This window comes from Vulpes lagopus, chromosome 9 (genome assembly GCF_018345385.1).
Source record: "Vulpes lagopus strain Blue_001 chromosome 9, ASM1834538v1, whole genome shotgun sequence".
Classification (NCBI taxonomy): Eukaryota; Metazoa; Chordata; class Mammalia; order Carnivora; family Canidae; genus Vulpes; species Vulpes lagopus.
In genome coordinates, this window is record NC_054832.1 from 16,476,443 (window position 1) to 16,504,338 (window position 27,896).

Consider the following 27,896-nt stretch of genomic DNA (forward strand, 5'->3'; position numbering starts at 1 on the left):
TTGAGGAAGAACCTTGCTCGTTTATTTTTACAGCTTCATAATATTTTCCACTACAGCTGGATTACAATTCATTCAGTCAGTCCCCAGTGAATGGGCCTACAGGTGGATTCCAGGTGGGGTTGTTATCCATGTGTACAGTGAATAACCTTGTTTATCCATAGCTCACATATGTGCAGTGTATTTGGAAGACAAATCCCTACATGGGGAATTACTAAGTCAGAGTATTTTTATAGGTCATTTTTAAAGATAAATATCCATTGAGGTTGACTTGCCTTTAAGTTTCCAAGATGCCTAGAAGTCCAACAGGTGGCAAAGTCATTAAATGATAGATCCAAGAGGATGGGAAAGCAAAAGGATCCCTTTAAAATGAGATTAAGAAAAAGACAGGGCACATATTAGGCATGAAGTGAGTGTTAGCAATTTAAAACACTTTACCTTTCAGAGTATAAAAACTTTTCTCTCTCTCACACACACACACACAATCTCAAAATAACCATAAGTGAAGCAATAAGGGCCCAGAGAGGTTAAGTGACTTCCTCAAGGTAACACAGCAAGTGATGAACAAAAAGCACAGCTGTGATGGGGACTAAGGACTGAAACCTAAATTTTTCTTGTATTCTGAGTGCAGGAATTAGGCCTCCCCCACACCTGGCCTTAAAGAGATCACAACAGTTCTGCATCCTGTGGGCCTTGAGTGGGGAGTGACTCACCCATCACCCATGATTCTAGAAATGGTGTGTGCCAGAACAGTGTGACTGTATTAACATTTTGCCCCTCAATTTCTTTCCAATATTCTTCCCAGAAATTGCTCTAAAACTCCAGGGCCCCATGGAAACCTCAGGAAAGCCTGCCTGTTGACTCTACGTGAATTTCAGCTGTGAGTGCTCCCTTGATAACAAATGGATATTACTAAAAGCCTGGCCCCAACAGACGCCTGCTGTAGCTCATGGCCAGAGCCACATTATCTGTGGCTGAGAGGGTGAAGGAGATAGCCCATTCTGGTGCCAGGTTGTGTGTGGTCAGCTCAGAGGAGAGGGGGACACCACCTGAGACCCCACTGTTACAGCCAGATGCAGGACAAGGTGTTTTTCAAGTACATTTGTGGAGGGAGGACTCCACTGAGAGTATAGTATGGGTGATGCTCATAAAATCACCTCTCAACCATCCTGGCCACCTGAAGAAGTCATGTGTGACATGCCCTCCAGACAGAGGTGAAAGAGGAAGGTCTGGAGCCCAGAGTCTGTGAAAGAAAGCTATGTGGCCAAGGACCACATGATCTAAAAAGGAACAGAACCTAGTTGGAGCAAGGAATCCAAAGACCAAGAATTTAGCAGCACCTTTCTGGCATTTTATCCAGAAACCAGTGGTTGGGTGGCTTGATCTTCCAGACCCTGCTGGCAACAGCAATTGTCCCTTCATGAAACAGTCGAGGAATACTTGCTGGGTACCTACCAGGCCAGACACTGTTGGCGTTGAGTAAGGCAGAGCCAGCACCCACAGTCTGGGGAAGGGAGGTAGCAAACAGGCTCTTAAATAAATATATACACAAGGTCATTTACATTAGCGACAACAGCTATGAAGGAAAGAAGTGATGAAATGACATGACCTCGCCTGGTCAGGCAGCTTGGATTAGCAGACTCGGAGCTGGGACCTAAATATCAGGGAGCAGTCAGCCCAGAGAAGACACAGGAAGGAAGGGGCAAGTCAGAGCAAGCAGAATGTGAGGTCCTTCAGGAAGGAATGAGCTCGGCCTGGCCCACAACAGAAACTTCATGGAGACGGCAGGACAGGGATTTGGGGAGCTGGACCCACACAGGCAGCCACAGTCCAGATCACAAGGGGCCTTGATGGCTTTAGAAACGACAGTGGATTTTATCTAAGTTCATGTTGAAGCCACTTTAAGAGTAGTGGTGGTGACGGTTTGTTGTTTTAAAGCAGGGGAGTGAGGTGCTCTGGTTTGTATTTTTAGAAGACCACTCTGGCTGCTTGGTGGAGATAATAGACTGCAAGGTGGGAAGGAGACAAGAAAAAAAGCAGGGAGTCTTATTAGGGCTGGCGCCAAGGATGAAATATCCCTGCAGGCCATCCAGCATTCTTTCCTCCATGTGGATGCTCAAGAAAGACAGGCTAGGGACATCTGGTGGCTCAGTGATTGAGCATCTGCCTTTGGCTCAGGTCATGATCCCCGGGGTCCTGGGATCAAGTCCTGCATTGGCATGCCCACAGGAAGCCTGCTTCTCCCTCTGCCTGTGTCTCTGTGTCCCTCATGAATAAATAAATAAAATCTTAAAAAAAAAAAAAAAAGTACAAGCCATGGGACAGATCTAGTCATAGGGAATAAGCCCTGGAGCAAGAGCTGAGTAGTGTTAGCCCCGCATGAGAAGACAGCAGGCAGGGAGGTGAGGTCTCTGATGTCATCTGAGCGCTCTTTGGAGGGGTAGAAATGGTTCATTTGTTCATAAAGGAAGAATTGCACGAGGGCCAGGGACAGAGTAGTCTCTCCATGACCCCCTTCCCCCTCAGCACTGCCCCATTTCTCCGCTCCCTTTATCATAGTACTCTGCCTCCTTCCTCTTGTTCTCTTCTGAATCCATTCAACTACTTCCATCCCCATCACACCACTGAAATTGCTCTGAAGACCTCCGTGTTGCCAAAGCCAACAGTACCTCAGTCCTCAGCTGACTCCACTGATCGGCAATATCTGACCAGACTGATTCCTCTCTCCCTCTGGAATCACTTCTCCCCTGGGCTTTCCTGGTTTTCTCCTCCTCCCCTTGCTCCCCTATCCTCTCTGTTTCTGGGACCTCCTCCTCTCCTGACCTCTAAATGTAAAAGCCCCCAGGGCTAGGTCCCCAGACCTCTTCTCCATCTACACCCAGCATCTCCATGATCTCACTGAGCCCAGTGCCCTCGAATACTATCTGATGTCTGTCTCCCAGTTGCATATTGTCAGCCGGAACCTCATCCTTGAATCTGACTTCTTTACCCAACTCCTATTTGACATCTCCTCTCAGACATCCAACTGGCATCTCAGATTTAATACGTCCAGAATAAGACTCCTGATCTTCCTCCCCCAAAATGCTCCACCCTCAATCTTTCCCCAATTCAGTAAATGGTAACCACCTTTTTACACATAGTACATTACATGTTCGGTGTCTGTCTTCTCCAGCAGAGTATAGGCTCTGTGAGCTCAGGGGCTTTGATTTCTTCACCGCTCAATCACCGGGGCAGGAAGTATTTGGCAGAGTAGGAGCCATCTGTTGGATGGATAAAACACCTCCTCCAGGAAGCCTCCTCACTCCTTTAACCAGATGCTTCTCTCACCTCACGGAGCTATTGCCTCTCCTCAATGGCACAGTGCACAGCTGCCACTGTGTGGTCATTTGCATGATTCTTTGGTTGACATCAGCCTCTACCATCAGTCAGCCCATAAACAACTGGAGGGCAGGTGCTATTCTGGTTTCAGTTACCAGGATCTAACTTGGAGCATGGCACACAGGAGCCCCTCGATAAGTAAAAATGATAATATTTTTAAATGGATAAACAGATAATACGGGCTATGGGTCCTCTCTCCAGAAAAATGTGTTCATACAGCCACACACAGCATGTGCTGAGACTGCAGGTTAGGAATTCTTGGTCTTAATCCTTTCAGCCTGCCCTAACAAAATACCACAGACTGAGTAGCTTAAAAACAAGTTCTTGCTCACAGTTCTAGATGCTGGAAGACCAATCAGGGCACCTGCATGGCCAGGTCAGCTCACTGGCTGCAGACTTACCATCCTGTCCTCACACGGAGAGAGGCTAGAGAGGTTTCTGGGATCTCTTTCCTGAAAGTGCTAACCTTATTCATGAGGACTCTGCCCTCAAGAATGAATCGCCTCTCAAAGGCCCCCACCTCCTCATACCACATGACCTTTGTGGGTTAGGATTTCAACATACGAATTTGGGAGATGGAGACCACAGGCCCCTTGATATACTACAACAGGCTCAACTTACCCTGAAATCCAGGGATACTGTCCCCTCTCCTCTGTGTCCCTCGGCCACAGCACACAAGGAAGTAGATTCCTCAACAGAATGTTCTAATGAGTTAGAGATACTTGTGAATCCTCTCAGAACTGGCACAGACAACAAGCCTTATACACAAGACTGGGAGGGAGCACAGTGAGACCAAGGGCAAAAGGAGACCCAGAGAGAAGCCCTCCCACAGAACATTCTTGTCCTTTCTTCACCAAGAGAAAAATGACTCTGCTGGTGTCAGTTGTGTGGCCCCTGACCCAATTCAATCTCATCAACTGGCAACAGCTGCCTTAGGTGCACAACTACATAACCATCTCATTGATTTTATAATTACCACTGACAGAAACACATCTAGACAACCTCATGAACATACATTCGTTTCTTCAGTAAATGTTTACTGAGCATCCACCATGTGTCTCATTCTGCAAGACAGTTTCATATGGGGGACTACTTAGCATACTACTTACCATGAGTATCGGGTGCTGGACTAAATAATAGCTCCAGCACTCAGCCTGGATACTCACTGCTGTCATAATTGGAGAGGTTCTTTACCTCAGTGTTCTTTACCTCGGTGTTCTATGAAGGTGACAGAAGGACCTGTTTGCAGAGACTGTCATTCACCTCCATAATGAGTACTCTATACCAAACCTATCTACCTGCTGCCAACCACACAGAAGCAGCAGCAGGTGCTGGTATGAGTCTCCAGCAAGTCCTCACTAGAGACCTGATGGTAACCCCTGAACAGAGGAGCTAAGTAAGTAACTCTGGCTCAGGCTAGACTTCTCTTTCTGATCCTAGGGATCTTCATATATTTCCGCATTTTCTGGTTCTACCGCGTCTGTACTACAATAGTCACTTCCTTCAAGGTCCTTTTAAGTAATTACAGGACAATTCTTTAGTGGGCTTACATGGTTTGTTCAAAATGCAATCTTTTAAGTGCCAAGTCTTTATCGAAAGATTTCTGTAGAACAGGCTTCGCAAAGTACCTTCTTGTACTTCTTGTACCCCTGTTCTCCAAAATTTACTCAAGGCAAATGAGTACGACCTCCTTTTCCCTTAATGGTATGTATCTGGTATGTCCCAGGCTTCCAACCACTAGTAAATCCAAACCCATTACATTTATAGTAATCCCAAATCTTGATGATTTAAGCATACCTTCACCAAGTCCAGCTTTTTAGAAAAGCATTCTCCACCAAAAATTCCAGCAAAGCACCAGGGGGCGCTCACTATTACAAGCTGAGTGTACTCAAGCCCCCACCAGCTCCTGAGTCCCATATAAGGTCATTTTCTACTTCAAAGTCGTGATGAAATGGGGGTTCACAGAGAATCAAAGCCTCAGGCTTCAGGCTTCATCATGCTCCAGCTTCGGTGCTCTGAGCCCAGCACTCAACCACTGAAACTCCATCCTTTGTCAGACTGCTGATCTCTACCCACCCAAGACCAGCTCCCTGCAAGGTTCCCACAGAGCCATGCTGAGCTCTGATGATGGTTCCTTCCTCTCTTTCCCAGAAGATGGGGCTTTCAAGAACGTGGGGGAGGTGGGGCCAGAGTACGCTGTGAGGGGGCAGTCGTAGGAAGGCACCACTGTAACTGCCACCTTTGATTCCCCTAATTTCCACTCATCGTTCAGTCTGAGCTACTCAGCCACATGTCTCCCACTCGGGTGTCATCTTCTCTCAGGAACCTGTTTTTCTGTCATCTAGCAAGGATTGCTTTCAGGACTCCTAGGCCATCAGACAGGCCTGAACACAGATGAACCATATATGAAAACAGGGCTCCTCTGGCATCTTTCCCACAAGGCTCCCAACCTCTTGCAAAACAAGAGGTATGAATGGACATCTGTGTTCGGTGTTCCCGGACATTCTTTGAAGGGCAATAATTCCACAAACACTGCAGGACATCGAGGGGGTAGTGGGCAAAAGCACAAAGAGGATCTGACTCCACATGGAACATCACAATTTCTGATCCAGTCAAAAAATACCGTCCCACAAGTACCTGAATGGGCACTTTATTATTTAGGGAAGGCTAAATGCTAAATCAAGACTCACCAATAATTCTGTGACTTAAAGAAATATACCAGTTTGTCTCTGAGGATCAGTTCCACATTATTTCAAGTTAGACATGAGACCCTGCTCCATAGGGTCATTCAAAAATCCAGGCTGATGGCAGCTCTGCTATTTTCAATGGGTAGCTTCTGAGGGGGTCATTCTAGTCCTCAGCCATTCATCAGGAGGCAGGGTAGAAAAGGTAGGCACTGCCTACCCAGTGTTTCCCACATCAGCCCCTTACCTTCCAATGGTGAGAACCTGATCACATGACCACACCCTGCTGCAAAGGAATCTGGGAACTGTAGTCCCTGGCAGATCAGCCATATACCGGAGACAACGCTTTCTCTAGAACAAGGGACAGCAAATTATACCCCAAAGGTCAAACCCTCAAGTCCCCTTTGTTTTATAAAAGTTTTTACTGGAGCACAGCCATATATTCATTTCCATATTGCCTATGGCTGCTTTCCAGTTACAAACGCAGGGTTGTGCAGTTATGGCAAAGGCCTTACGGCATGCAAAGCCTGAAGCATTTATTTGGCCCTTTATAGAAAACATTTGCCAGTCCCTTCTTCAGGAAAAACAAAACAAAACAAAACCATGCATTCAGTGGGACATCTAGCAGTCTACACTTCCAAAATTTATCTCGGAAACTTATAAAGACACATAGACAAAAATATTCCTTCAAGCAGTTTTGTCATACCAAAAGACTAAAAACAACTTAAAAAGTACTGTGAAAAATTATGGGCCATGCATACCACAGAATACAATATAACCTTTGAAAAGAATGAGGAAGTTCAACATGTACTGATTAGAAAATATCCAACTATTTTAACTTTAAAAAGTAAAATGAAGGGACGCCTGGGTGGCTCAGCATTTCAGTGTCTGCCTTGGGCTTGGGGCGTGATCCTGGAGTCCCAGGATCACATTGGGCTCCCTGCATGGGTCCTGCTTCTCCCTCTGCCTGTCTCTGCCTCTCTCTCTCTCTGGTGTCTCTCATGTGTCTCTCATGAATAAACAAATAAAATATTTAAAAAAAAAAAAAAAAGTAAAATGAAGAACAATGTTTAGAATGTTACTACTTGGGATCCCTGGGTGGCGCAGCAGTTTAGTGCCTGCCTTTGGCCCAGGGCGCATCCTGGAGACCCGGGATCGAATCCCACGTCCATGCACGGCTCCCAGTGCATGGAGCCTGCTTCTCCCTCTGCCTATGTCTCTGCCTCTCTCTCTCTCTCTGTGTGACTATCGTAAATAAATAAAAAAAAATTAAAAAAAAAAAAAAAAGAATGTTACTACTTGTGGGGGAAAAAAAAAAAGCCACAACAGAAATTCACGTATAAAACCTATATGCTAACATGGACATAAAAATTCCTGGAAGAACACAGAAGAAACTGAAGACAGATTGTTTCTGGAGAAAGAAATCTGAAAATTAAAATACAGGACTTCTTACCATATACTTTTCTATATTTTAACTGTATACAATATGCATGTACCACCTATTTTTAAAATAATTAATTTGGAATGCCTGGGTGGCTCAGTGGTTGAGTGTCTGCCTTTGACTCAGGTTGTGATCCCAAGGTCCTGGGTTCGAGTCCTTAATCAGGCTCCCCACAGGTAGCCTGCTTCAGCCTATGTCTCTGCCTCTCTCTGTGTGTCTATCATGAATAAATAAAATCTCTAAAAAAAATAAATACATAAAATAAAATAACTAATTAAAAATTACTCAGAAAACCACATACACAAAACAGTTCGCCTTTACTTCCATTGCTAACCAACCCCTCTTCTGAAAGACATAATCCTTCTTACAAGCCACGGTAGCATCTCCAATCAGATATAGTCAGTTCTACTGCACTGTGAGCCGTTTTGCATTGTGGTATCCCCACCTGCCCACACTCTAACATATATCAGATTCTCAGAGATACTTCATTTCTCTTATTTTCATAGTCAACTCGCAAATTCTATTTTAGTCGACTGCTTTTCTTGAAAGTTCCTCTTTCCAAACAGACAAGCATTTATCAGTATTTCTTTAGTTCTCTCACACATGTTAAGTATAAAGAGAAGCAACTCTGACCTCAAACAACAATTAAGCACAGAAAAATAAAAGTACAGTTCCTGATAAACAACTTTTCAAGAAAAATCTTGCAAGGGAACCTACCTTTAGGTTAAAACTGACGGCAATCCAACTCACATGGGCTGAAGAGGAAAAAGAATCCACTGGTTTATGTAACTGGGATGTTCCAAAGTTGTGGTTGGCTTGAAGCAACAGAAAGATCCAGGCACTCAGAAATGCCTTTAGAGCTCTTGCTCTGCTCTCAGTTCTGCTGGGCTGCATTCTGCAATGGAGCCCTTTAGCAGTAGTCGGCCTGGGCACCATAAGCCCCAAACTCCCAGGCCCTCCCAGGCCCCTAGTTTAGCATTCCTCGTAGAGAATTTTTTTGGTCTTTAAATGTCAATACAGCAAATCCAGAGAATTCTGTGACAGGTCATTCTTAGACTTGTCCAGGGATGGGCTCCAAGCCTGGCTCAGCTTAAGCCATTTGCCTTAAAATACAGGCCACCAGGACTATACGAAATGTGCAAAGAAGAGTTCCCAAAAGGAGCTACAGAAGTGGGGAGTGGTAGGTAGAAAAAAACCAAATGTCCTCTTTCACTTCTACCAACTCAAGACTGTGACCACTAGACATTTTAACAAGCTTAAAACTATAAACCTTGCTCTCTACACTGGCTAGAAGGAAGGGGTTTTCAATTACAAAACAAGTTGGCTGCAAAGCTCAAACTCCTACACACACATTGTCTGATTCATCTGTACTAGACACAATTATGAATACCAAATTGGAAACCTGCTCATAAATTGGCAAAAAAAAAAAAAAAGACCCTCCAAAAATGCAATTTGTAAATCAGATTACAATCAGATTGTAAGAAACAATCAGAAAGTCAGAAACTTTCTACTCAAAACAAAGTATTTCCATAGTACAGCCTGCCAAAATTTATCTTCATTTTAGCCACATGCTTTTTAAATGACCACCTAAAAGTCAACAAAGATATGTAAGTACGAGGTCTATAATTAGATCTAAATTATAAAATAACTTAAGAGGGGATCCCTGGGTGGCGCAGCGGTTTAGCGCCTGCCTTTGGCCCAGGGCACGATCCTGGAGACCCGGGATCGAATCCCACGTCGGGCTCCCGGTGCATGGAGCCGCCTTCTCCCTCTGCCTATGTCTCTGCCTCTCTCTCTCTCTCTCTCTCTCTGTGTGTGTGTGACTATCATAAATAAATAAAAATTTAAAAAAAAAAATAACTTAAAAAAAAAAAATAACTTAAGAGGTTGTGTTTGTATTCCTCTTACCAAGGTTCATTCACTTTCTCCCAGAATCCTCCTGGTTGGCTGAACTAAATGGATACATGACATTTCCTTTGATTGATTCTTTAGTAATGATGCAATTGTCCCTCCATAGCACAAGGCAGAGGATCTACATTAAATGAAAGTTTCTCATAAGCGAAACTCATCTAAGATCAAAACCCTGGACATCCTTGCTTTCAGAAATTGCTCATTTCTGAAATTGCTCTACTGTTACAGTAGAATCGTGGAGACATATATGAGAGTTAACATTATAAGTTGGTTTAATGCCAAATGTCTTTTACTTGGAATTATACTATGAAAAACAAATTTCCAAAGCATCTTCAAGAAGGAAGATTGATACGTGTACTTTTTTTTAAAGATTTTATTTATTTAGGGACACCTGAGTGGCTCAGCAGTTGAGCATCTGCCTTTGGCTCGGGGCATGATCCCAGAGTCCGGGATCAAGTCCTACATCAGGCTCCCTGCACGGAGCCTTCCTCTTCCTTTGCCTGTGTCTCTGCCTCTCTCTGTGTCTCTCATGAATAAATAAATAACATCTTAAAAAAAAAAAAAAAGATGTTATTGATTTGATTTATTTGAGAGACTGAGGGAGAGCATGAGCAGGGAGGCGGGGTGGAGGGAGAAGCAAACTCCTCATTGAGCAGGGAGCCCAACTTGGGGCTCAATCCCAGGACCCTGAGATCATGACCTAAGTCAAAGGCAGATGCTCAACCGACTGAGCCATCAGGCCCCCGATACACGTTTTTTTTTGTTGTTTTTTTTTTTACCGGGGCTGGGGACCGCGCCTGCACGGCCGGCCCGGCCCCCTGATACATGTATTTTAAAACAATGGTTCCTGTCTACAAGTGAAGTATTCCTGGGTATCTCAGGAAAGGTGACATAAATATCTTCAAAACAAAATTACTTTTAAACCAATTTTATTTAAAAACATATATAAATTAGGCCAAATAACACTCAAATCTGAGAGGGCTGCAATCTTTTCTTAAGAACATAATAGTCCAAAAAGACTAATACTTATTGCTGATTCAGCTCACAGTACCAGCCCCCTTTAAGCAGCAGCACAATCACTAGCAAACATTTTATGGGCACCTTTTAGGGGCATAAGGGATTCACAGAGCAATGAGCCACAGCCTTGCCCTCAAGGAGCTTACAGTGTAGCTGGAAAGAAACAAAACATCCAGAACAAAGTCCACACATCTATCTTAACAAAAGGAATTACTGGCATAAGTCATCACATGTTTTTAACAAATGAACATTGGAATATCTTAACAAATATGCACTACATCAAGTTTCAACGTGACATATCAAAAAAAAATTTTTTTGTTGTTGTTGTTCACTCATGTTTCAACTCAACTGAATTAAAAGAGGAAAATATAATTCCAAGCCAAATGTACCATAGTGTTTGCTGTCCCAAATGAAGGGATGAACTGTTAGTGTCCTAGAATTTCTCCACGGTTCTCCATCCAGATGTCAAGTTCAGTAGTTCTGACTGCCAAACCGATGTACAAATTCAGATAGGGAGTAGACAGCTCCCCATCCTACCTCAGGATCCATACTGATAAAATCATTCAGGTTCATTTTGGAATCTAAAAAATTTATGAAAGAAATGTCCATTGAAAATACAATAAAAACATCCAGAAGACCAAAAGTAGGGGAAATTACTCAAATGGAGAAGCGTTCAATATCACTTCTGTAGTAGTCTTGTCTCAAACACGTAACTCAATCTAATCATGACAAAACATCACAAAAACTGAAACTGAGGGACACTCTACAAAATAGCTGACCAGTACTCTTCAAAAGTGTAAAAGTTATAAAAGAACAGAAAAAGAAAAAAATTGTTACAGATTGAAGGGGACTGAGACAGGACAACAGGATGGAATATCCTGGGGGTAGATTCTGGACCAGAATAAAGAAATTAGTGGGAAAACTTGAGAAACTTAAGTAAGGTCTATAAGTCAACAGTACTGGATCAATATTTTTATATCAAGTACATCATTTCCTTGGTTCAGAATTACACTATGGTTATGAAAAATTCAACATCAGCAGACAGAATCTGAGTAAAAGGTATATGGAAACACTACAGTGTTTTAGCAAATTTTTTAGAAGTCCAAAATTATTTCAAAATAAAAACTTAAATGAAAAATGCATAAAGGAGGGCACTTGATGTAATAAGCACTGAGTGTTATATGCAACTGTTGAATATTTAAGCTCTACCTCTGAAACTAATAACACATTATATATTAATTAACTGATTCTTTTAATTAACTGATTTTAAATAAAATTTTAAAAAAACAAAAAATGCATGAATAATCAAACTACCAATTTATTGGATTCAACTACAAAATTATAGGAAATTCAGAGGCTACAAAAGAGACACAATCAGCAAAATCCAGGCTGTTTCTCCCAGATCCAGTTTCTTCAACAAATAAATTGTAAGAAAAAAAAGTTGGGCAAGGAACCTATATATTAAAAAAGACTCTTAAGAGACATAACCAAACACAATGTAGGGATCTCAATTGGAGACTGATTCAGATAAACACACTGTATAATAAAAGATATGGGGGCAGCTGACTGGCTCAGTCAGTAGAGCATGAGCTCTTGATCCTGGGGTTATGAGTTAAAGCCCCATGCTAGATATAGAGATTACTAAAAAATCTTAAAGAAAAACAAAACAAAAAGATGATGACTTTATGACTTTATAACTGTGAATCTGAACACTGGCTAGATATATGATGATTTTAAAGAATTATTAAATTCTTTAGCTGTAATAATGGTACAATGATATTTTTTATTTTTTATTGTTTTTTAAAGATTTTATTTATTTATTCATGAGAGACACACAGAGAGAGAGAGAGGCAAAGACACAGGCAGAGGGAAAAGCAGGCTCCATGAAGGGAGCCCGATGTTGGACTCGATCCCAGGTCCCCAGGATCACATCCCAGGCTGAAGGCTGCACTAAACCGCTGAGCCACCTGGGCTGCCCTGATCATATATTTTTTTAAAAAAGAAAGCCTTACATTTTAGAGATCCATACTGAAATATTGAAAGTTGAAATGAAATAGTATCTGGGATTAGCTTCAAAATAATAAGAGAAGGGCAAAAGTGAATGGAATACAAATGAATCGACTGGCCATGAGCTGATAACTGTTCAAAGTCTGATATACTATTTTGTCTAGTCTGGTATATAATTTCAATTCTCCACACTAAAAATATATATATATATATGCGACGAAATAATGGCCAAATGTTTACAAATTTGATGAAAACTATAAATCCACCAATCTATGGATCTAACAAACTTCAAGTGGACTAAGCCTAAAGGAAACTACACGACAGTCCATCATAATTGAAACGCTAAAAACCTTTAAAAATACTGAAAGGGGAACACAGAGAAACAAATACGAGATCAGAACCCACACAAGCAGAAAACAAAGGAGAGACGCCTTTAAACAACTAAAGGTAGAAACACATAAATCTAGTATAGGTTACCCCACAACTCTCTCTCTCAAAAGTGAAGGTAAGCACTTAGGATGTAGAAAACTAGAAACAGGTTTCTAGTAACCCCCTGTAACAAAAAACCTAGATAATCAGCAAACACAGAACTTTTGCTAAGGTGCAGGATTATCACATAACCAGAAATAAGGGGAAGACAGCCACCTGTCAAGAAATACGGGGTGAAAGCTCTTGCTAACCTGGGTAGGTGCCAGACTTCACATAGGCCAGTAAGTCTGTGAAAATTTCTAACAAACTGCTTTAAAAGGAAATCCCAACTTCTGAAATACAACATTTGTTTTCTAAGACGTTCCCTCCCCCCTTTTTTTTGTTTTCTAAGACTTTTTAATGTAATTAAATAAAAGATGATTACTATATGCAGCCATTTACTATATAAAAAGATCAATGTATTAAGAACAAAATAAAAAAAATTTTTTAAAGGTCAAGGTATAACAAATAGACATCTGTCTCTAATTTCCCCCACGAGGCACTATAACATTTCTGTTTACCTAACACTGGTCCTCCAGCTTGGCTCAAATTAGCCAGTGTTACTATACATTTGGAAGTAAGAAAATGAGAAGAATATGCAGGCAAGAGGCAAGAAAGGACTCAGAAAGAGAGAAGGGAATTTGGTGTACTCTAAAATTCAGCCCAAGACAGGAAATGTCTTTAAAAACTGACCCATTGGTGGCCAATGCTGGAACTGATTCTTCAGGGCAAGGTATTACAACTATAAATTTCAGTTTCCTTCTCATCGGGGCAGGGGGTTGGGGGATCCTTTCTTTAAAATACACTAAATGCTGAATTGAAAATAGTGGTCATGCAGACACCTGGCCACCAAAATTATTAAACATATAACCCTAATGTCTGAAACATCAAATGTACTAAATTTCAAGCCCTAAGAGTCAATCCCACCACTGAATGCAGGGGACAGAGGGAACTGCCTTTTTTTTTTTTTTTAAGATTGTATTTATTTATTCATGAAAGACACACGGAGAGAGGCAGAGACATAAGGCAGAGGGAGAAGCAGGCTCCATGCAGAAACCCCAATGTGGAACTCAATCCTGGAACTCCAGGATCATGCCCTGAGCCAAAGGCAGACGCTCAACCGCTGAGCCACCCAGGCATCCCAGGAACTGCTTTTTTAACCTTATTTTTTATAAAACATTATGAATCAGCTAAAGGTAATTCTCACTTATCCTGACTTCAAATATATTCCTTGATAAACACAGGATTTGAAGTAATGAGTTTACTACATGAAAGAACATTATAGTGTGGTGAAATTATGAGATGGGAAACTCATGCTTGCTCCACACTTCAGAGGAGACTTCTTTTAGTTTCAATCTCAAGTTCAGGAGATCCCTGATGAACTAGCTACACACAGGGTAGAAACAGACACCACCATCCCCTCCCCCCATCCTGCCTAGCTATGCATCTGAGGCAAAGGGCCTAATCTTCATGCACCTCACTTTATGCATCTATCAAATGAGGAAAATAAAGTGTCCCTGAGCTGCAGTAAAAATTATATCAAACTAGTTTGAAAAGCAGCTAGCACCAAAGCCTGGCACAAAATAGCATCTACTGGGCGGTAGTCATCAAAACTGAAAGGAATGACTCAAAGAGGGGCCAGGCTGACAGGCTGGTGTTTACTGAGTGCTTGCTATGTGCTAGGCTCTGCGTTGGATGCTGATGTCTAAAAGAGAAATGGGGGTGGCTGAAGGCATGCTCTCCCAGACCACAACCTATATGGCAGGTTGCCTGAGATTAAAAGGAAGATCTACGACGCCCTCTAACCTAGAAGCTATCCCAATTCTAGCACTGAGGATAGCAAACAGGCTGGTAAGCCAAAAAGCAGCTCCAATATAAATGTTTAAACTCATGAGAAAGAGCTTCTCACAGAGAGCCTTCCAAAATCAGTTTGAAAAAACAAAACAAAAAATAAAATAAAATCAGTTTGAATCCTCTTCCAGTGTTCAAATACACCAAATATATTTACTTTCTTCCTTGCTGAACTCCAAACACTACAGTCCTATTTTTCTGGCATGTTGTACATGTACAAAGCACTTTCACACAGAAGGTCCCATCCCCTGGGATGGGATGACCTCACCAAGAAATGGCAATGCTGTGAATTACTTATAATCGTAAATAACATTTCAAACTCATGTGAAATGCCAAACAATGGTAATGGGGTGAAGAACTCTTTATCTACTTAAATCTCAGAAAATTATTAATTGGACTGATGCCTAAAAGCACATAAATGAGATGAGTGGTACAATAAAACCTGCTGGCTCTCACTTCCTTCTACTGTAGATTTATCACAGAGCCAGGGAAATGACATTTCACATACCACAAGAATGCCAGAGGGACTTTGGCCCAAATGTGAAACTCCATAATAGCAAGGTGCTATGCAGACCTGAAGTGCAGTGTTGTAGCAGTAGGCACACCTAACACCCTGGTGGTGTGCAAGTGTCATGGTTCTGCTCCTGAACACCTCTCCCCTCCCCTATGAGCTCTTCTGCTTTCCACTCCTGTTTTCTGTGCTTCAATTCCCAAATCTAACAAATGCGTACATCTGTGCTCGCTGCTACCTTCTTACGACTCAAGGAGTTTCATACAAAGAGTAACACATGATTTCTGTCCCTGGTTAAGGGGCACTGATCTGTACAGTGACCAGAAAGCTTTCTGAGAAGGCATTTGAGGCTCACCTCCAGTTTCAATACAGGGATATGATGGAGGAGGTTCTCTCCAGTTCCCACTGGAATCTTTCATGTGAGATCGGTCAGAAGCAAAGTTCTTCAGATACGAATCTGCACGGATCACTCTAAATTTCCTGCAGATAAAACAATATTTGCTCCCATTAGGAAAGTTCCATGTAAAATTCTCCTCGATTTTTAGACAGACTCATTTTCTATGACATACAAAAAAGTACCCAGGCATTTTTGTACTATCAGTATCAGTATTTATTACTATCAGTAATACACAAGTATGTATGCAGCTTTACCACCTGTTAAAGAAGCCACAAGAAAGGATCAGTTGAAATCCAACACTACACAGGCACAGAAATACATCTGGGTGCCTTTATCTGCTCAGTTGTACATCAGGGGTATGGGGGCCTAATGTTCAGTTGCTGCCATCACAGATATCTCAATGTTGTCATCATTAAAGCCACAACCCACAACTGCTCACCCACCCACATACACACGTATGAGAGAAATCCCCAAAATGGCTTTCAGAAAATGTTTGGGATCTCTTTTAAAAGAATGCCAAGCTTTTATATATTGGACAACCTCTAAAACCTTGAAACATTTTGAGTCTTCTATGTAGCACATCATTTTCAAATATCAACTCAATGGTGATACCAAAACAAGTGATCTTTGCAAAAAAAAATGCCCCCCAAAAAACCCAGAAAAGTTCCCTCATACAAACTCTCTGTACAACTGTCAAGGTCTAACTTGAGAAAGTAGGTAAAGCCATTCTGAGTCCCCTCACCTTCTAAACTGTGGATGGATGTCCTCATCAGACTTAAAGGCATCTTCCACGTAAGTGTCAAAAGGACAGGGAAATGGCAGGACAGTGTCAAGATCATATATGAAGCTCTGTCCTCCACTTGAAACATGAAGCAGGACAACATGGTAATCCTAGAAGTAAAAGTTGCTAAAGTTAACCAAATTACCTCATGATGGTGAATTCCAAGGTCACAGTAATATACATACATATGTGTATATATGTGTGTGTACATATATCATAGTCATAGTCATATGTAGTACATATGACTACATAGTCATAGTAGTACATATGACTACTATATGGCTAGTCATATACCATATATGGTGTGTACATATATACACACACATATATATGTAAAACCATTAAAAATGATTACAAGATTAATATAACCCTTCTCAAAATAGTAAAAAACAAAACAAACACAAAACCCTAAAAAAAGACTCAATGTCCAGTGACAGGGAACACTTAAGTAGTGAAGATGCTCATATGCATTAAATGCATACCCTTTGATGTAGCAATTTCACTTCTAGGAACCATTCCTACAGAAAAAAACGGCAATATGCATATAAAAGTATATAAACAAAGAAAATCTCTGCAGCACCATTTACAATAGTGAAAATTCAGAAACAATCAAAGTCCACCACAAGAGAAATAAACCACAATGCAGCCACTAAAAAAAAAAAAAAAAAATAGGTAAATTTATGTAGAAAATGGAAAAACAGGACATGTTACATAGTTGAATGGGAAAAGTAAATTCCAAAATATGTACTATTTAGTAAAAGCTTTATGTATACAAAGACATACACGTGCATTCCAAAGAACACATACATCCATATGAATACAGAGAAAAAAGTATGCAAGGATATCCTCCAAATCATTAACAAAAAGGATTTCTCAGGCTAGCCTGGAATGTGAAAGGACTTTTTTTTTTTTTTTTTTTTTTTTTGAAAGGACTTTTAAATATTGTTCTTAAGTCAGCCAACCCCCACTCTGCAGCCATTAAGGGAGAGATGAAGACAGCTTCTCCTGTGCAGCTCGGCGTGATGCACCACACCCAGTCCCTGATGCTGGGCACTGCCCGACACCAGTTAATGGCTAGAAGGGAGGACATCAGGAAGATTATCAAGGGGCATGAGGGCAGTCTGATGCTCTGAGTCCCTCAGAAGGAAGGTGCTTTCACAGAGAACATGACTGGGAAATAAAAAGGCTCAATCACATTAGTACCACATTAGGAACACCACCTTATATTTCTACTATTTCAGAGCTTATAGAGCACTTTCTCTAATGTTGTTTCATTGACTCTAAGATGATGGGGTGGAGGTGATTAATTAAGACTGGAGATGCTGTGCCATCAAAGCCCAAAGAGCTTCCTTGGCTCCAATGCTACCTTAGTAAAGCAGAAGTAGCATCAGAAATGAATGCTTATACCCTGCATTCCCCTTAATGCATGCTACCTTCCAGATAAAGTAAAAGCATCCTCCTTTCACTGGGCGTGTCCATGTCTTTCCCGTCCTTCTGCAGCAAGCTTTCCACCTCTCTCCCCACATCCATCCCTTGCATGCTGGCTCTCCACGAGTCTCCCACTTCCTACCAGAAAGTCTCTGCCTTATCCAAAATCTGTTTCTCTCTTGACACTTTCTACCTCATTATTACAGTGGTTTCGACATGCCTACTCTCTATTACTTGTGGGAAATTGTTACTGAAATAAAGATGCAAAGATGATAAAGGTAGGTTCTGACCCTCGAGGAGTTCATGGAGCAGACTGGGAACTAGTAAGGGCTACAGGACAGTGTGACAGTTGCAGAGAGCAGGTGGCTTCACGAGAGGGCACTGGGGTCAAACCTCAGCCTCTCCCCTTCCAGCCTGAGCTTCCTCCTTTATAAACTGAGATAAGTGTAGTGTTTACCTCAGACTGTTGCTGGGACAATTACGGAGATTGTTAGTAAACACTTTTTTTTTTTGTAAGTGCTTTTTAAAAGCCAACTCAGAAATGGAGGGGAGTGGGGCCCAAAAGCCAAGGAGAGTTTCACAGAGGAAAGGCTGCCACGGCTGAATCCCACCTGAGGAGAAAGTATTCCAGGAAGATAGTACAACTTGCCAAAAATGCATATGTAATGAATATCCACAACCTCCCAGTTAGTTTGGGTCCATACCCTTAGATCCTAGATGGCTGGTGAAATGGACAGGGAAAGCAGTCCTCAACTCCATGTTGCCTTTATAGCACAGATATGGAGTCAAGGAATCCAGATCAAGCAGCAGCCTCACTGAGCTGGGTTCAGCACCTGCCCTGATGCCAGGACAAGACCAAGCTGGGCTAGGGGGAGGGAACTCCACCTAGAAGGCGATCAGCTTCTTGGGACTGGGTGTCTCTATCCACTCAAGGTCCTCATTTCCTACCACAGGGCAGCAGTGAGGCAAAGACACATCTGCTGGAGGGTGCTGGGAGACTTCTTGCAACAGGAGTCCCCACTCTGGGCTGCCATGAGATGCTGGGTAAGGGGGACATGACTACAGGCCATTTCTCTAAAACGAGAAGAAAGACTAGGACTCAAAGTCAGCTGAGTGGTTCAGCAATGGGGATGACTTCTAGGACACATGGACAGTCTGCAATAGGGATTATGTAGCCATTGTTGCTAACTAGAAAAGCTAATGCTTCTTGAGTACCAGTACCAGACGCTGTACCAGGTACCAGAATAATGCCTTACATGTATTATCTCACTTAATACTTACAATGCCACTGGTCAGAGGACACTGAAGAGAGAGGGTAAATAACATGTCCAGCTCACACTGCCACCAATGGGAGCACTGGGACTTAACCCCCAATTTGGGATTTTGGGATTTAATGTTAGCATAGCAAATTACCTGCTGGTAAAGGAAGCAAGAACATGAGCTCTGTGAGGCCAGGGACTTTCATCTATTTTATGCCTAGCATATGATAGGCACTCAATAAATACAGGTTAAATGAGTGAATGAATGAAGGCAATTTAAGTGATACTTATTTTAAGTAAGTATCAGAAACAAGATGTTCATTACATTATCACAAATGGAGTTTTTCTTTTATCTTCATGTTATTAGCATAGACAATTATTCAAGGGAACAGGTTAAAGTAACACATACATGTGTACTGGAAAGGGCCCTAGCCTAAGATGCAGTCCTGCCACTAATCAGATAACTTTGAGCTTCTTGCTTTGTCTTCTGGGCTCGTTTCCTCACTTGAAAAATGAAAGGGTTGTTGTACATCTGGGTTTTTTAAATGCTAGTCAGGGTCACTCAGGAGTCTGCTAAAAATATTAACTCCTAAGCCCTTCTCTAAATCGATTAAATCAGAAACCTGTATTTTTAATATGATATCCAGATAATTCTAATGTGCAGCTGTACTAGACATTGCTAAAGTTCCTTCCAGTGTTAAATGGATAATAGTCTAGGAGATGACAAATATATTTGCCCCATCAGCGATTTAAAATCTTTACGGAGTGCCTGGCTGGCTAAGTTGCTAGAGCATATAACTCTTGACCTTGTGGTCATGAGTTTGAGCCCCACATTGGGCACAGAGCTCACTGAAAAAATAATAATTAAAAAATAAATAAAATTTTTCCTATAAGAATAAAATTAAATGAAAACATGTCTGTAAGTACTACCCTACACAAAAGAACATCTATTCCCAAGAGGCCAATTACCAATAATTATGATAGCCATTCTCTACTGCCCTATCATCTTTGTTTTACCAAAACATAGAGACCACTCAGGGATTACAAGTACTAATGCACCAGAGGCTCTATGTGTTAACCATCTTACCCAGATCACAGGTCCATCTCCAGGTCTTGCCTGTTGCTTCCAGATAGGTATCTACAAAATATAATCAATTTCATAAGCCACAACTTCAGTTAAACCATTACTATCTCCCTTAAAGCAACACATAAATAAAATATAGGGGTGCCTGGGTGGCTCAGACAGTTAAGCATCTGCTTTTGGTTCAGGTAATGATCCCAGGGTCCTAGGATCAAGACCTGAGTCAGGCTCCCTGATCAGTGGAGAATCTGCTTCTTCCTCTTCTTCTGCTCCACCCTGCCCACTCATGTTCTACCATGTTCTCTCTCTCTCAAATAAATAAAATCTTTTTAGGGATCCCTGGGTGGCATAGCGGTTTGGCGCAGGGCGCGATCCTGGAGACCTGGGATCGAATCCCACATCGGGCTCCCGGTGCATGGAGCCTGCTTCTCCCTCTGCCTGTGTCTCTGCCTCTCTCTCTCTGTGTGACTATCATAAATAAATAAAAATTTTAAAAAAAATAATTCTTAAAAAAAATTAAAAAATTAAAATTAAAAAAAAATAAAATATTTTTTAAAATTCAAAAATAAATAAAATATAAAATATTTCTAAGCAACCAACAATCAATGTGAATGAAGAAATCTAAATCCTTCCAAGCATTCTTTTTTTTTTTTTTTTTTTTCTTCCAAGCATTCTTAACAATGAAAATTCAAGAATTCATTATCTGATATTCTTTGGAGAGTACAAAGAGACCTCAACAGGGAATCAGAAGACCTGGCAGATTCTCAAGTCTTAGTTTCCCAGATTGTTATGGGAGCTCCCTGAGTCTCTATCTCCTCCTTTATAAAACAGAAACAGCCATCTGAACCCTGCCTACTTTATCATGGTTCCATCAGCATGAGATGATGCTTACAAAAGTGAGCTGGGCTCCAGGATGAATCATTTGGTAGCGTGTGTGACTCTTGATCTCGGGGTTGTGAGTTCAAGCCCCACATTGGGTGTAGGGATTACTTAAAAATCTAAATCTTTAAAAAAAAATTTTAAAAGGTGCTTTACAAAATATTAAGGGCTTTTTTTTTAAGGGTTTGCTTTTTTAATAATTCTGTAAGTTTATCATAATTTTATTTAAACTCCAGAGACAAAAACATGTTTACTTCAAACCTGAGAGTACATGGCTCTAGTCTAAGGAATTTAAAAAGCTTTAACTTGTGTAAATACACCATCATCTATTTCTTGACCTACAAATAAGGGACTTAACTTTTCTAACTCAACTGTGCCCTGAAATGAGGGGAAAAAAAAATCTCATTCAAAAATAAACTTTAAAATGTTATTTTATTTTATAAAGCACATTAGGACAGCACTGACCCCATATACTATATTTAGTTTCTACTATCACCCTAAATCTCTTGTTCTCTTTCTGCAATCAGTCACCAACTTACCATCTTCCTCTCATTAGATATGAAGACAGCGTAACACTCTTCTAAAGGATACTGGTCATGATTTTTGATGTATTCACAGAGCTTCCAGATATTTTCTTCACTGAAATAAAATAATAGTTTCATCAACATAATTATACAATGACTCTCTGCGTCTTTCAAATTTGAACAGAAGACTAATGAGGATATTAAAAAGTTGGAAGAGATTTTAAACACCACCTCATTCAATAACTAGCTGATGCCTGACCCTCCTCTAAAATATCCCCAACAAAGTATTACCCAAATTATACTGTGTGCTAAGCTTTCTCCAAACACAGCAGTTGTTACCTGCCCCAGCAGTGTTTGCAAATGGGAGGCATTTTATAACTGATAAAATGCTACATCAATACTCCACAGCTTTGGGTCCAGTGACTCGAGACACAGCTGGAATTCCAACTCAGCCACTTAAACAAGGTAAGAAGCTTTGAACATCTTGACCTGAGTATCTACTTTTCTTATCTGTAAAATGAGGATAATCATATTTTAATCACTTGAAAAATTTTAGTTAATATTGGTTCACTGCTCCCCTTAGGAAAGGGGCAAGAATAATATTTTGGGTAGGAGGGCTTCTGGCTGGAAAGGACTGAGGGCAGTTACATGATATGCCTAGGAATTCTTTTGGAGAGAGACTCTGAGTGGGATTCCCTGCATCCCTCTGGTACAATAGAGGTCCTGACTTTTAGAAAGTTTTCTCATACTGAATTAAAATCCACCTTCCTATATTTCAGCCCCAGATAAATGTCTCTATGACAGGCCTTTAGATACTTAAAGCAGTAGTCAGAACCACCTAAGCAATGCCAAGTGCATCAAACCAAGCCACACTGGTGGCCACAGGCACACTCCCACACAGGTAAAAACATTCACTGCTGGCAGTATTCACAGCTCAGCCCTGGATTACTTTTTTTCAATGAGGCACATAGCACCTTCGTTCAAAACAACCTGCATCAACACTCTGCTCATACTCATGACTCAATCTGTCAAAGTCTAATTTCCAAACACCTACACTATGCCACTTGAAAATAAAGTAAGGCATACACGGCAATAAGGACTACCACCATTTTATGACACACGTTCAATGCACAGTTTTGACCTTGTCTACCTGTACGACTACATTTAAAGTACCGAAATGAAGTGTATTTTTTTCCTATGATTTTTTTTCTATAAGATACCTAAGAAATCTTAACAGAAAAAGTAGTGGCAGAGGTAAAAACAGGAAACTGCTACTACTTCCATAGGCTATGTAGTATGGGGTAAGCAAAAAGGTACAGTTTCAACATGACATATGACATGTATTAGCTACATTTTAAAAAACCTGGATGTTGGGCAGCCCTGGTAGCTCAGTGGTTTAGCGCTGCCTTCAGCCCAGGGCGTGATCCTGGAGACCTGGGATCGAGTCCCACATTGGGCTCCTGCACGGAGCCTACTTCTCCCTCTCCTTCTGCCTATGTGTGTGTCTCTCATAAATAAATAAAATTAAAAAAAAAAAAACCTGGATGTTCTAAGACCACATTTTTAGAAGACATGTCTGTCCAGCCTCTAGACATTCTTGAGTTGATCAAAGACATCAAGAGCCCATGATATAAAAGCACCATGCTAAGTGGTTGGAGAATGTAATGATAAATTAGAGCTTGCAGACAGTGAGAGAAGACATACAGATCCATAAATAAGCAAGCATCGTAGAAGGCCATAAAAGATGCACAGAAGGAAGCGTCATTGATTTTGAGGGGCACAGGAAGATGGAGGGCATATAGGTCAGTGGTTTCTCCTTGTGTTGCCTTTCCCCCAGGCCTAAGGACGGGCACAGGGTTAACACAAAGATTTTAAGAATCTGTGTGTACCCCAAGTACTGTTGGCAGGCTGAATATGTACATGGCTGGACAAACTTTGTCTATTATCTTTCAAATATGTGTGAATGTTACAAAGAGAAATAAAAATTTAAACTAAGAGTCACTGAATCTGTAGCCCCTTTTTATTATCAATTTTTTTCCCAAGAGTACAATTAATAACATGTAAGAGGATCTCAAGAAACTTGACGTTTAAAAAAAGGGGGCCTGGGGACACCTGGGTGGGTGGCTCAGTCGGTTAAGCATCCAACTCTTGATCTCAGGTCAGGCCTTGATCTCAGGGTTATGAGTTCAAGCCCTGCATGGGGCTCACTCTGGGCACGGAGCCTACTTGTAAAAGGTTGGGGGGGTGTACTTATACTTGGAAATGCTGGGGTTACTGGTGGAATAGGAAGAAGCCCAGATTTGGTATAAGTCCTAGCACCTCTTTAAAAAGGGGGGGATCCCTGGGTGGCTTAGCAGTTTGGTGCCTGCCTTTGGCCCAGGGAGCAATCCTGGAGTCCGGGATTGAGCCCCATGTCGGGCTCCTGGCATGGAGCCTGCTTCTCCCTCTGCCTGTGTCTCTGCCTCTCTCTCTCTCTCTCTCTCTCTCTCTCTATGCCTATCATAAATAAATAAATCTTTTTTTAAAAGGGGGGGGATTGTGATAATAATGTTCCAACCTACTGGTTGATTACTTTGTTGTAGCAGAAAGACTAACAACGCAGCATTAAGGTCAAGATTCTGCAAGGGTTACTGGTGATGGGCTGAGATCAGAGAAGCATGAAGGTAAGGATCCCTGGCACACAGCAGGAGCTCAACCAACATCTGAAGAGTACAAAGAGAATCAGACATGTTCTGCAAACCACCTAGTGCCACATAAATACTGGTTACCACTATTACCACTCAGCTGGGTCTGAACAGATAAACAACATCTGACAGAAGCTAAAAGACACAGAGAGGAGGCATTTATTCCAAGTTATAAAAACCTGCAGGAACAAGCATAATAAGGTACACTATCTGATAGGTTAAGACAGGATAGAACAGTGGTTCTCAACTGAGGCAATTTTGCCCCCCAGGGAACATTTGGCACTATCTGGTGACGTTTTTGCTCGTCACAAATTGGGGCAGGGTGCTACAGGCTTTTAGTGAGTGGAGGCCAGGGATGCTGCTACATACCCTACAATACACAGAACAGCCCTCCACAACATTAGCATGTTCCACATGTCAATAAAGCCATGGCTGAGAAACCCTGGGTTAGGGCATAGAAGGCAGGCTCAAAATAAGATTGCAGAAACACAAGTGACCAGATCTCTGAATATGCTCAGGAGACAGACTTTACTGTTTATGTCTATATTCCTGAAAACGTGATCAATGGACAAACGTAAGACTCCTCCACTGTACTATTTACACATCCAGACTCTCTGGAGTGGGACCCTAAGATCTGCAAGCTTTACAAGCTCCCAAGTGATTCTATGGCTCATTGGAATTTAGAACGGCTTTTAGCAGTGTGAAGCCAGTTAAGGTTTAGGACCTGAGGGAATAGGAAAGAGATCTGGGCAGAGTCCTATAAGGAAGGGCTGGAACAGGCCCCTGACAGCCGAGGAGGGCTCAGCCCACAGCTGAAGGAACTTAATTAAGGGAGGCCATCTATTGAAGAGATATCCATTCCCGACCATTCTTCCAGCAGACCACTGCACTCTCGCTGTACCAGCCACCTTGTTCCTAGAATACTCCTGCACACTTCGTTCTCAGAGCCTTTGCACCACTGCTCCCCTGCAGTGGGATGATTTTCCTCCAATATCCACAAAGCTCCCACCCGTTTTTTTTTCTTCAGATCTCTGCTCAAATACCACTTTACCAACAACGCCTTCCCTAAATATCCATTATGAAATAGTGAGTCACCATCCCTTACCTTGCTTTATTTTTTCATAGCACTTAACACCAAACATGGTTTTACGTGGTTTTGCCTGCTTTCCCTGAACCAAAATATTAAGAACCATAAGATCTTAACTAGGGAATCTATTTTCTGCTGTCTCCCAAGTGCCCACAATTGTATATCACACAGTCCACATGCCTAATAAACATCAGATGAACAAGTAAAATAATGAATGGGTGCTAGGGGCAAAAACTAATAGGATTTAGGTGAGAGGTAAGGTAAGGTAATTTAGGTCTTTAAGAATCATGGACTCCGGTACTACAGTTCCAATTTCAGCCCTGCCTCTTGCTACATGTGTGATCTTGGACATGGCCTGTCTGTGGCTCAGTCTTTTCGTTAATAAAATGAGGTAAATGACAGAACCTATCTCGGAGCCATGGATGGAAACACTTGGCACTGGTCCTGACATGCAGTCAGAGCTGAACAGATGTAAATTGGTGACATGGTTTGACCGCCAGCTAAAGGAGGAAAAGGTAGTTTTAGATGGGCCTAGGGTTTCTTTTGCAACTGAAAGTCAGGGAAGAAGTCATTAATTACTCAAGTGTATGAGTGAAAAAGACGGAGGTAGGAGTGGTGATTCGGTCACACAGGTGGCCTAGGCCAAGGGGATAGTGTGTGGACTCCAGAGCCAAACCCTGCAGGTAAATCCCCATTTCTTCATTTACTAGACAGGATGGCCTTATGCAAATTAGTTGCACCCTCTGTGCTTCCGTGTTGCCATCTTTAAAACGGGGGTAACAATAACACCTACCCCGCAGGGTAATTGTGGGGCTCAAATGAATTGGTTTACATAAGCCAATCAAAACAGTGTTTGGGGGGATCCCTGGGTGGCTCAGCGGTTTAGCGCCTGCCTTTGGCCCAGGGAGCGATCCCGAAGTTCCGGGATCGAGTCCCGCGTCGGGCTCCCTGCATGGAGCCTGCTTCTCCCTCTGCCTGTGTCTCTGCCTCTCTCTCTATGTCTATCATAAATAAATAAATAAATAAACCTTAAAAAAAAAACAACAACAACAGTGTTTGGGGGGGCACCTGGGTGGCTCAGTGGTTGTTGCCGTCGTTCTGGGATCCACCCATCGAGGGAGTTCTGGGATCCATCCATCGAGTCCCACATCGGGCTCCCCGCAGGGAGCCTGCCTCTCCCTCAGCCTGTGTCTCTGCCTCTCTATGTCTATCATGAATAAATAAATAAATCTTAAAAAAAAAAAAAAACAGTGTTTGGGGGGGCACCTGGGTGGCTCAGTGGTTGTTGCCGGGCGTTCTGGGATCCATCCATCGAGTCCCACATCAGGCTCCCTGCACGGAGCCTGCCTCTCCCTCTGCCTGTGTCTCTGCCCCGCCCCTCACGAATAAATAAGATCTTAAAAAAACAAAAAAGTGGCATACAACAAGTGCTATGTAAATATAATGGGCACGATCAGGGCAACATGGTGGTTAAGCTCATGGTTTCTGGTACAAGAAGGCCTGAATTGGATTCCTGGCTATTAGCCGATGACCTTGGGAAAGTTACTGCAAAATCTCCGTTCTCCCATTCTCTTCCTAAAATTAAAATGACCTTTCACATCAGTGGGGAAACCACAAAGGCTTCAGCAGGATAATCCGCAAAGGCTCTCTGCGCTCCACCCTCCGCCTCCAACTCCCCTTTCCTGGCCCCCAGGCACTGCTTCGGGCGTCAGTAATGCACCACCGGCCCTACCGTTCCTGGGAATCCCGCCCCCGCCCCGTGCCTGCGCCTCTCAAGGGACGAGGGCTGCCATTCCCGCTCCCTCAGCCCCCACGCGGGAACCTCGCCGGACCAGACCCAGAGCGCCCCCAGGGAGGGGCCGCGAAGAGGCGGGGCCCGGCCGCGACGCCGAGGCCGAGGGAGCGGGATGCCGGGGGCTGCGCCCGCGCCCCCTCACCAGTAGCAGCTGTTGTAGACGCAGGCGTCCCGCGGGGGGCTGGCCGGCTGGTAGCGGGCGGCGGCGGCGGCGGGGACATCCCCCTCCATGGCGGGCTGGCTGGGGCCCGGGCACGGCCTGAGGCGAAGCGACTGCACCAGCCCCGCGGGCAGGCTCCGGGGGAGGAGCCGGCGTTCGGCGCGCGGCGCGGGCCTCCGGGGCGGAGCCTGAGGCGGGGGGTGCAGTCCCTCCCGGGTGGTGGAGCCAGGGACCCGGCGGGCGGGGCCTGGGTGGGGCGAGCGACGCAGCTTCCGGGCGCGCGCCGCCAGGGAGGGCGGGGCCAGTTCCGGGTGGACGGAGCCGGGGGCCGCGCGGGCTCTGGCGTTTCCGGTGGGCGGGGCCTGGAGGGAAGCGCCGAGCGGGTTCCGGGAGCGTGGAGGCCGGGCGAAGTGGGCGGATCCAGGGCGGCGATCGGCGTGGGTTTCCAGTGGGCGGGGCCTGGGACGAGAAGGATGACGTAATCACGTGGGCGGGGCCTAGAGGGCGGGTGGGCCGCGGCGGGGCGGGGCTGGGGCGGCTGGGGCGGGGCCGGGGC

General features: G+C 43.0%; 1 protein-coding gene across 3 annotated transcripts; it reads right to left on the reverse strand.

Moving 5' to 3' along the window:
• NTAQ1 (N-terminal glutamine amidase 1) lies at nt 1–27,531 on the reverse strand. 3 transcript variants are annotated; one of them, XR_005989988.1, is made up of 7 exons: nt 27,323–27,531; nt 21,630–21,729; nt 20,218–20,268; nt 16,405–16,553; nt 15,621–15,745; nt 6,307–6,410; nt 1–359 (listed from the first exon to the last, which is right to left on the reverse strand). XR_005989988.1 is itself a non-coding variant. In XM_041769519.1 (6 exons), exons 1-6 carry the CDS (start codon nt 27,409–27,411, stop codon nt 319–321), a joined length of 555 nt encoding a protein of 184 aa, XP_041625453.1. In that variant the 5' UTR covers nt 27,412–27,531; the 3' UTR covers nt 1–318. The 3 variants fall into 3 exon arrangements, 2 of the variants coding, with proteins under 2 accessions (XP_041625453.1, XP_041625452.1); XM_041769519.1 differs by lacking the exon at nt 6,307–6,410; XM_041769518.1 differs by lacking the exons at nt 1–359; nt 6,307–6,410 and adding an exon at nt 10,324–11,009 and having other exon boundaries at nt 27,323–27,526.
• Between the last annotated feature and the right edge of the window lie 365 nt (nt 27,532–27,896).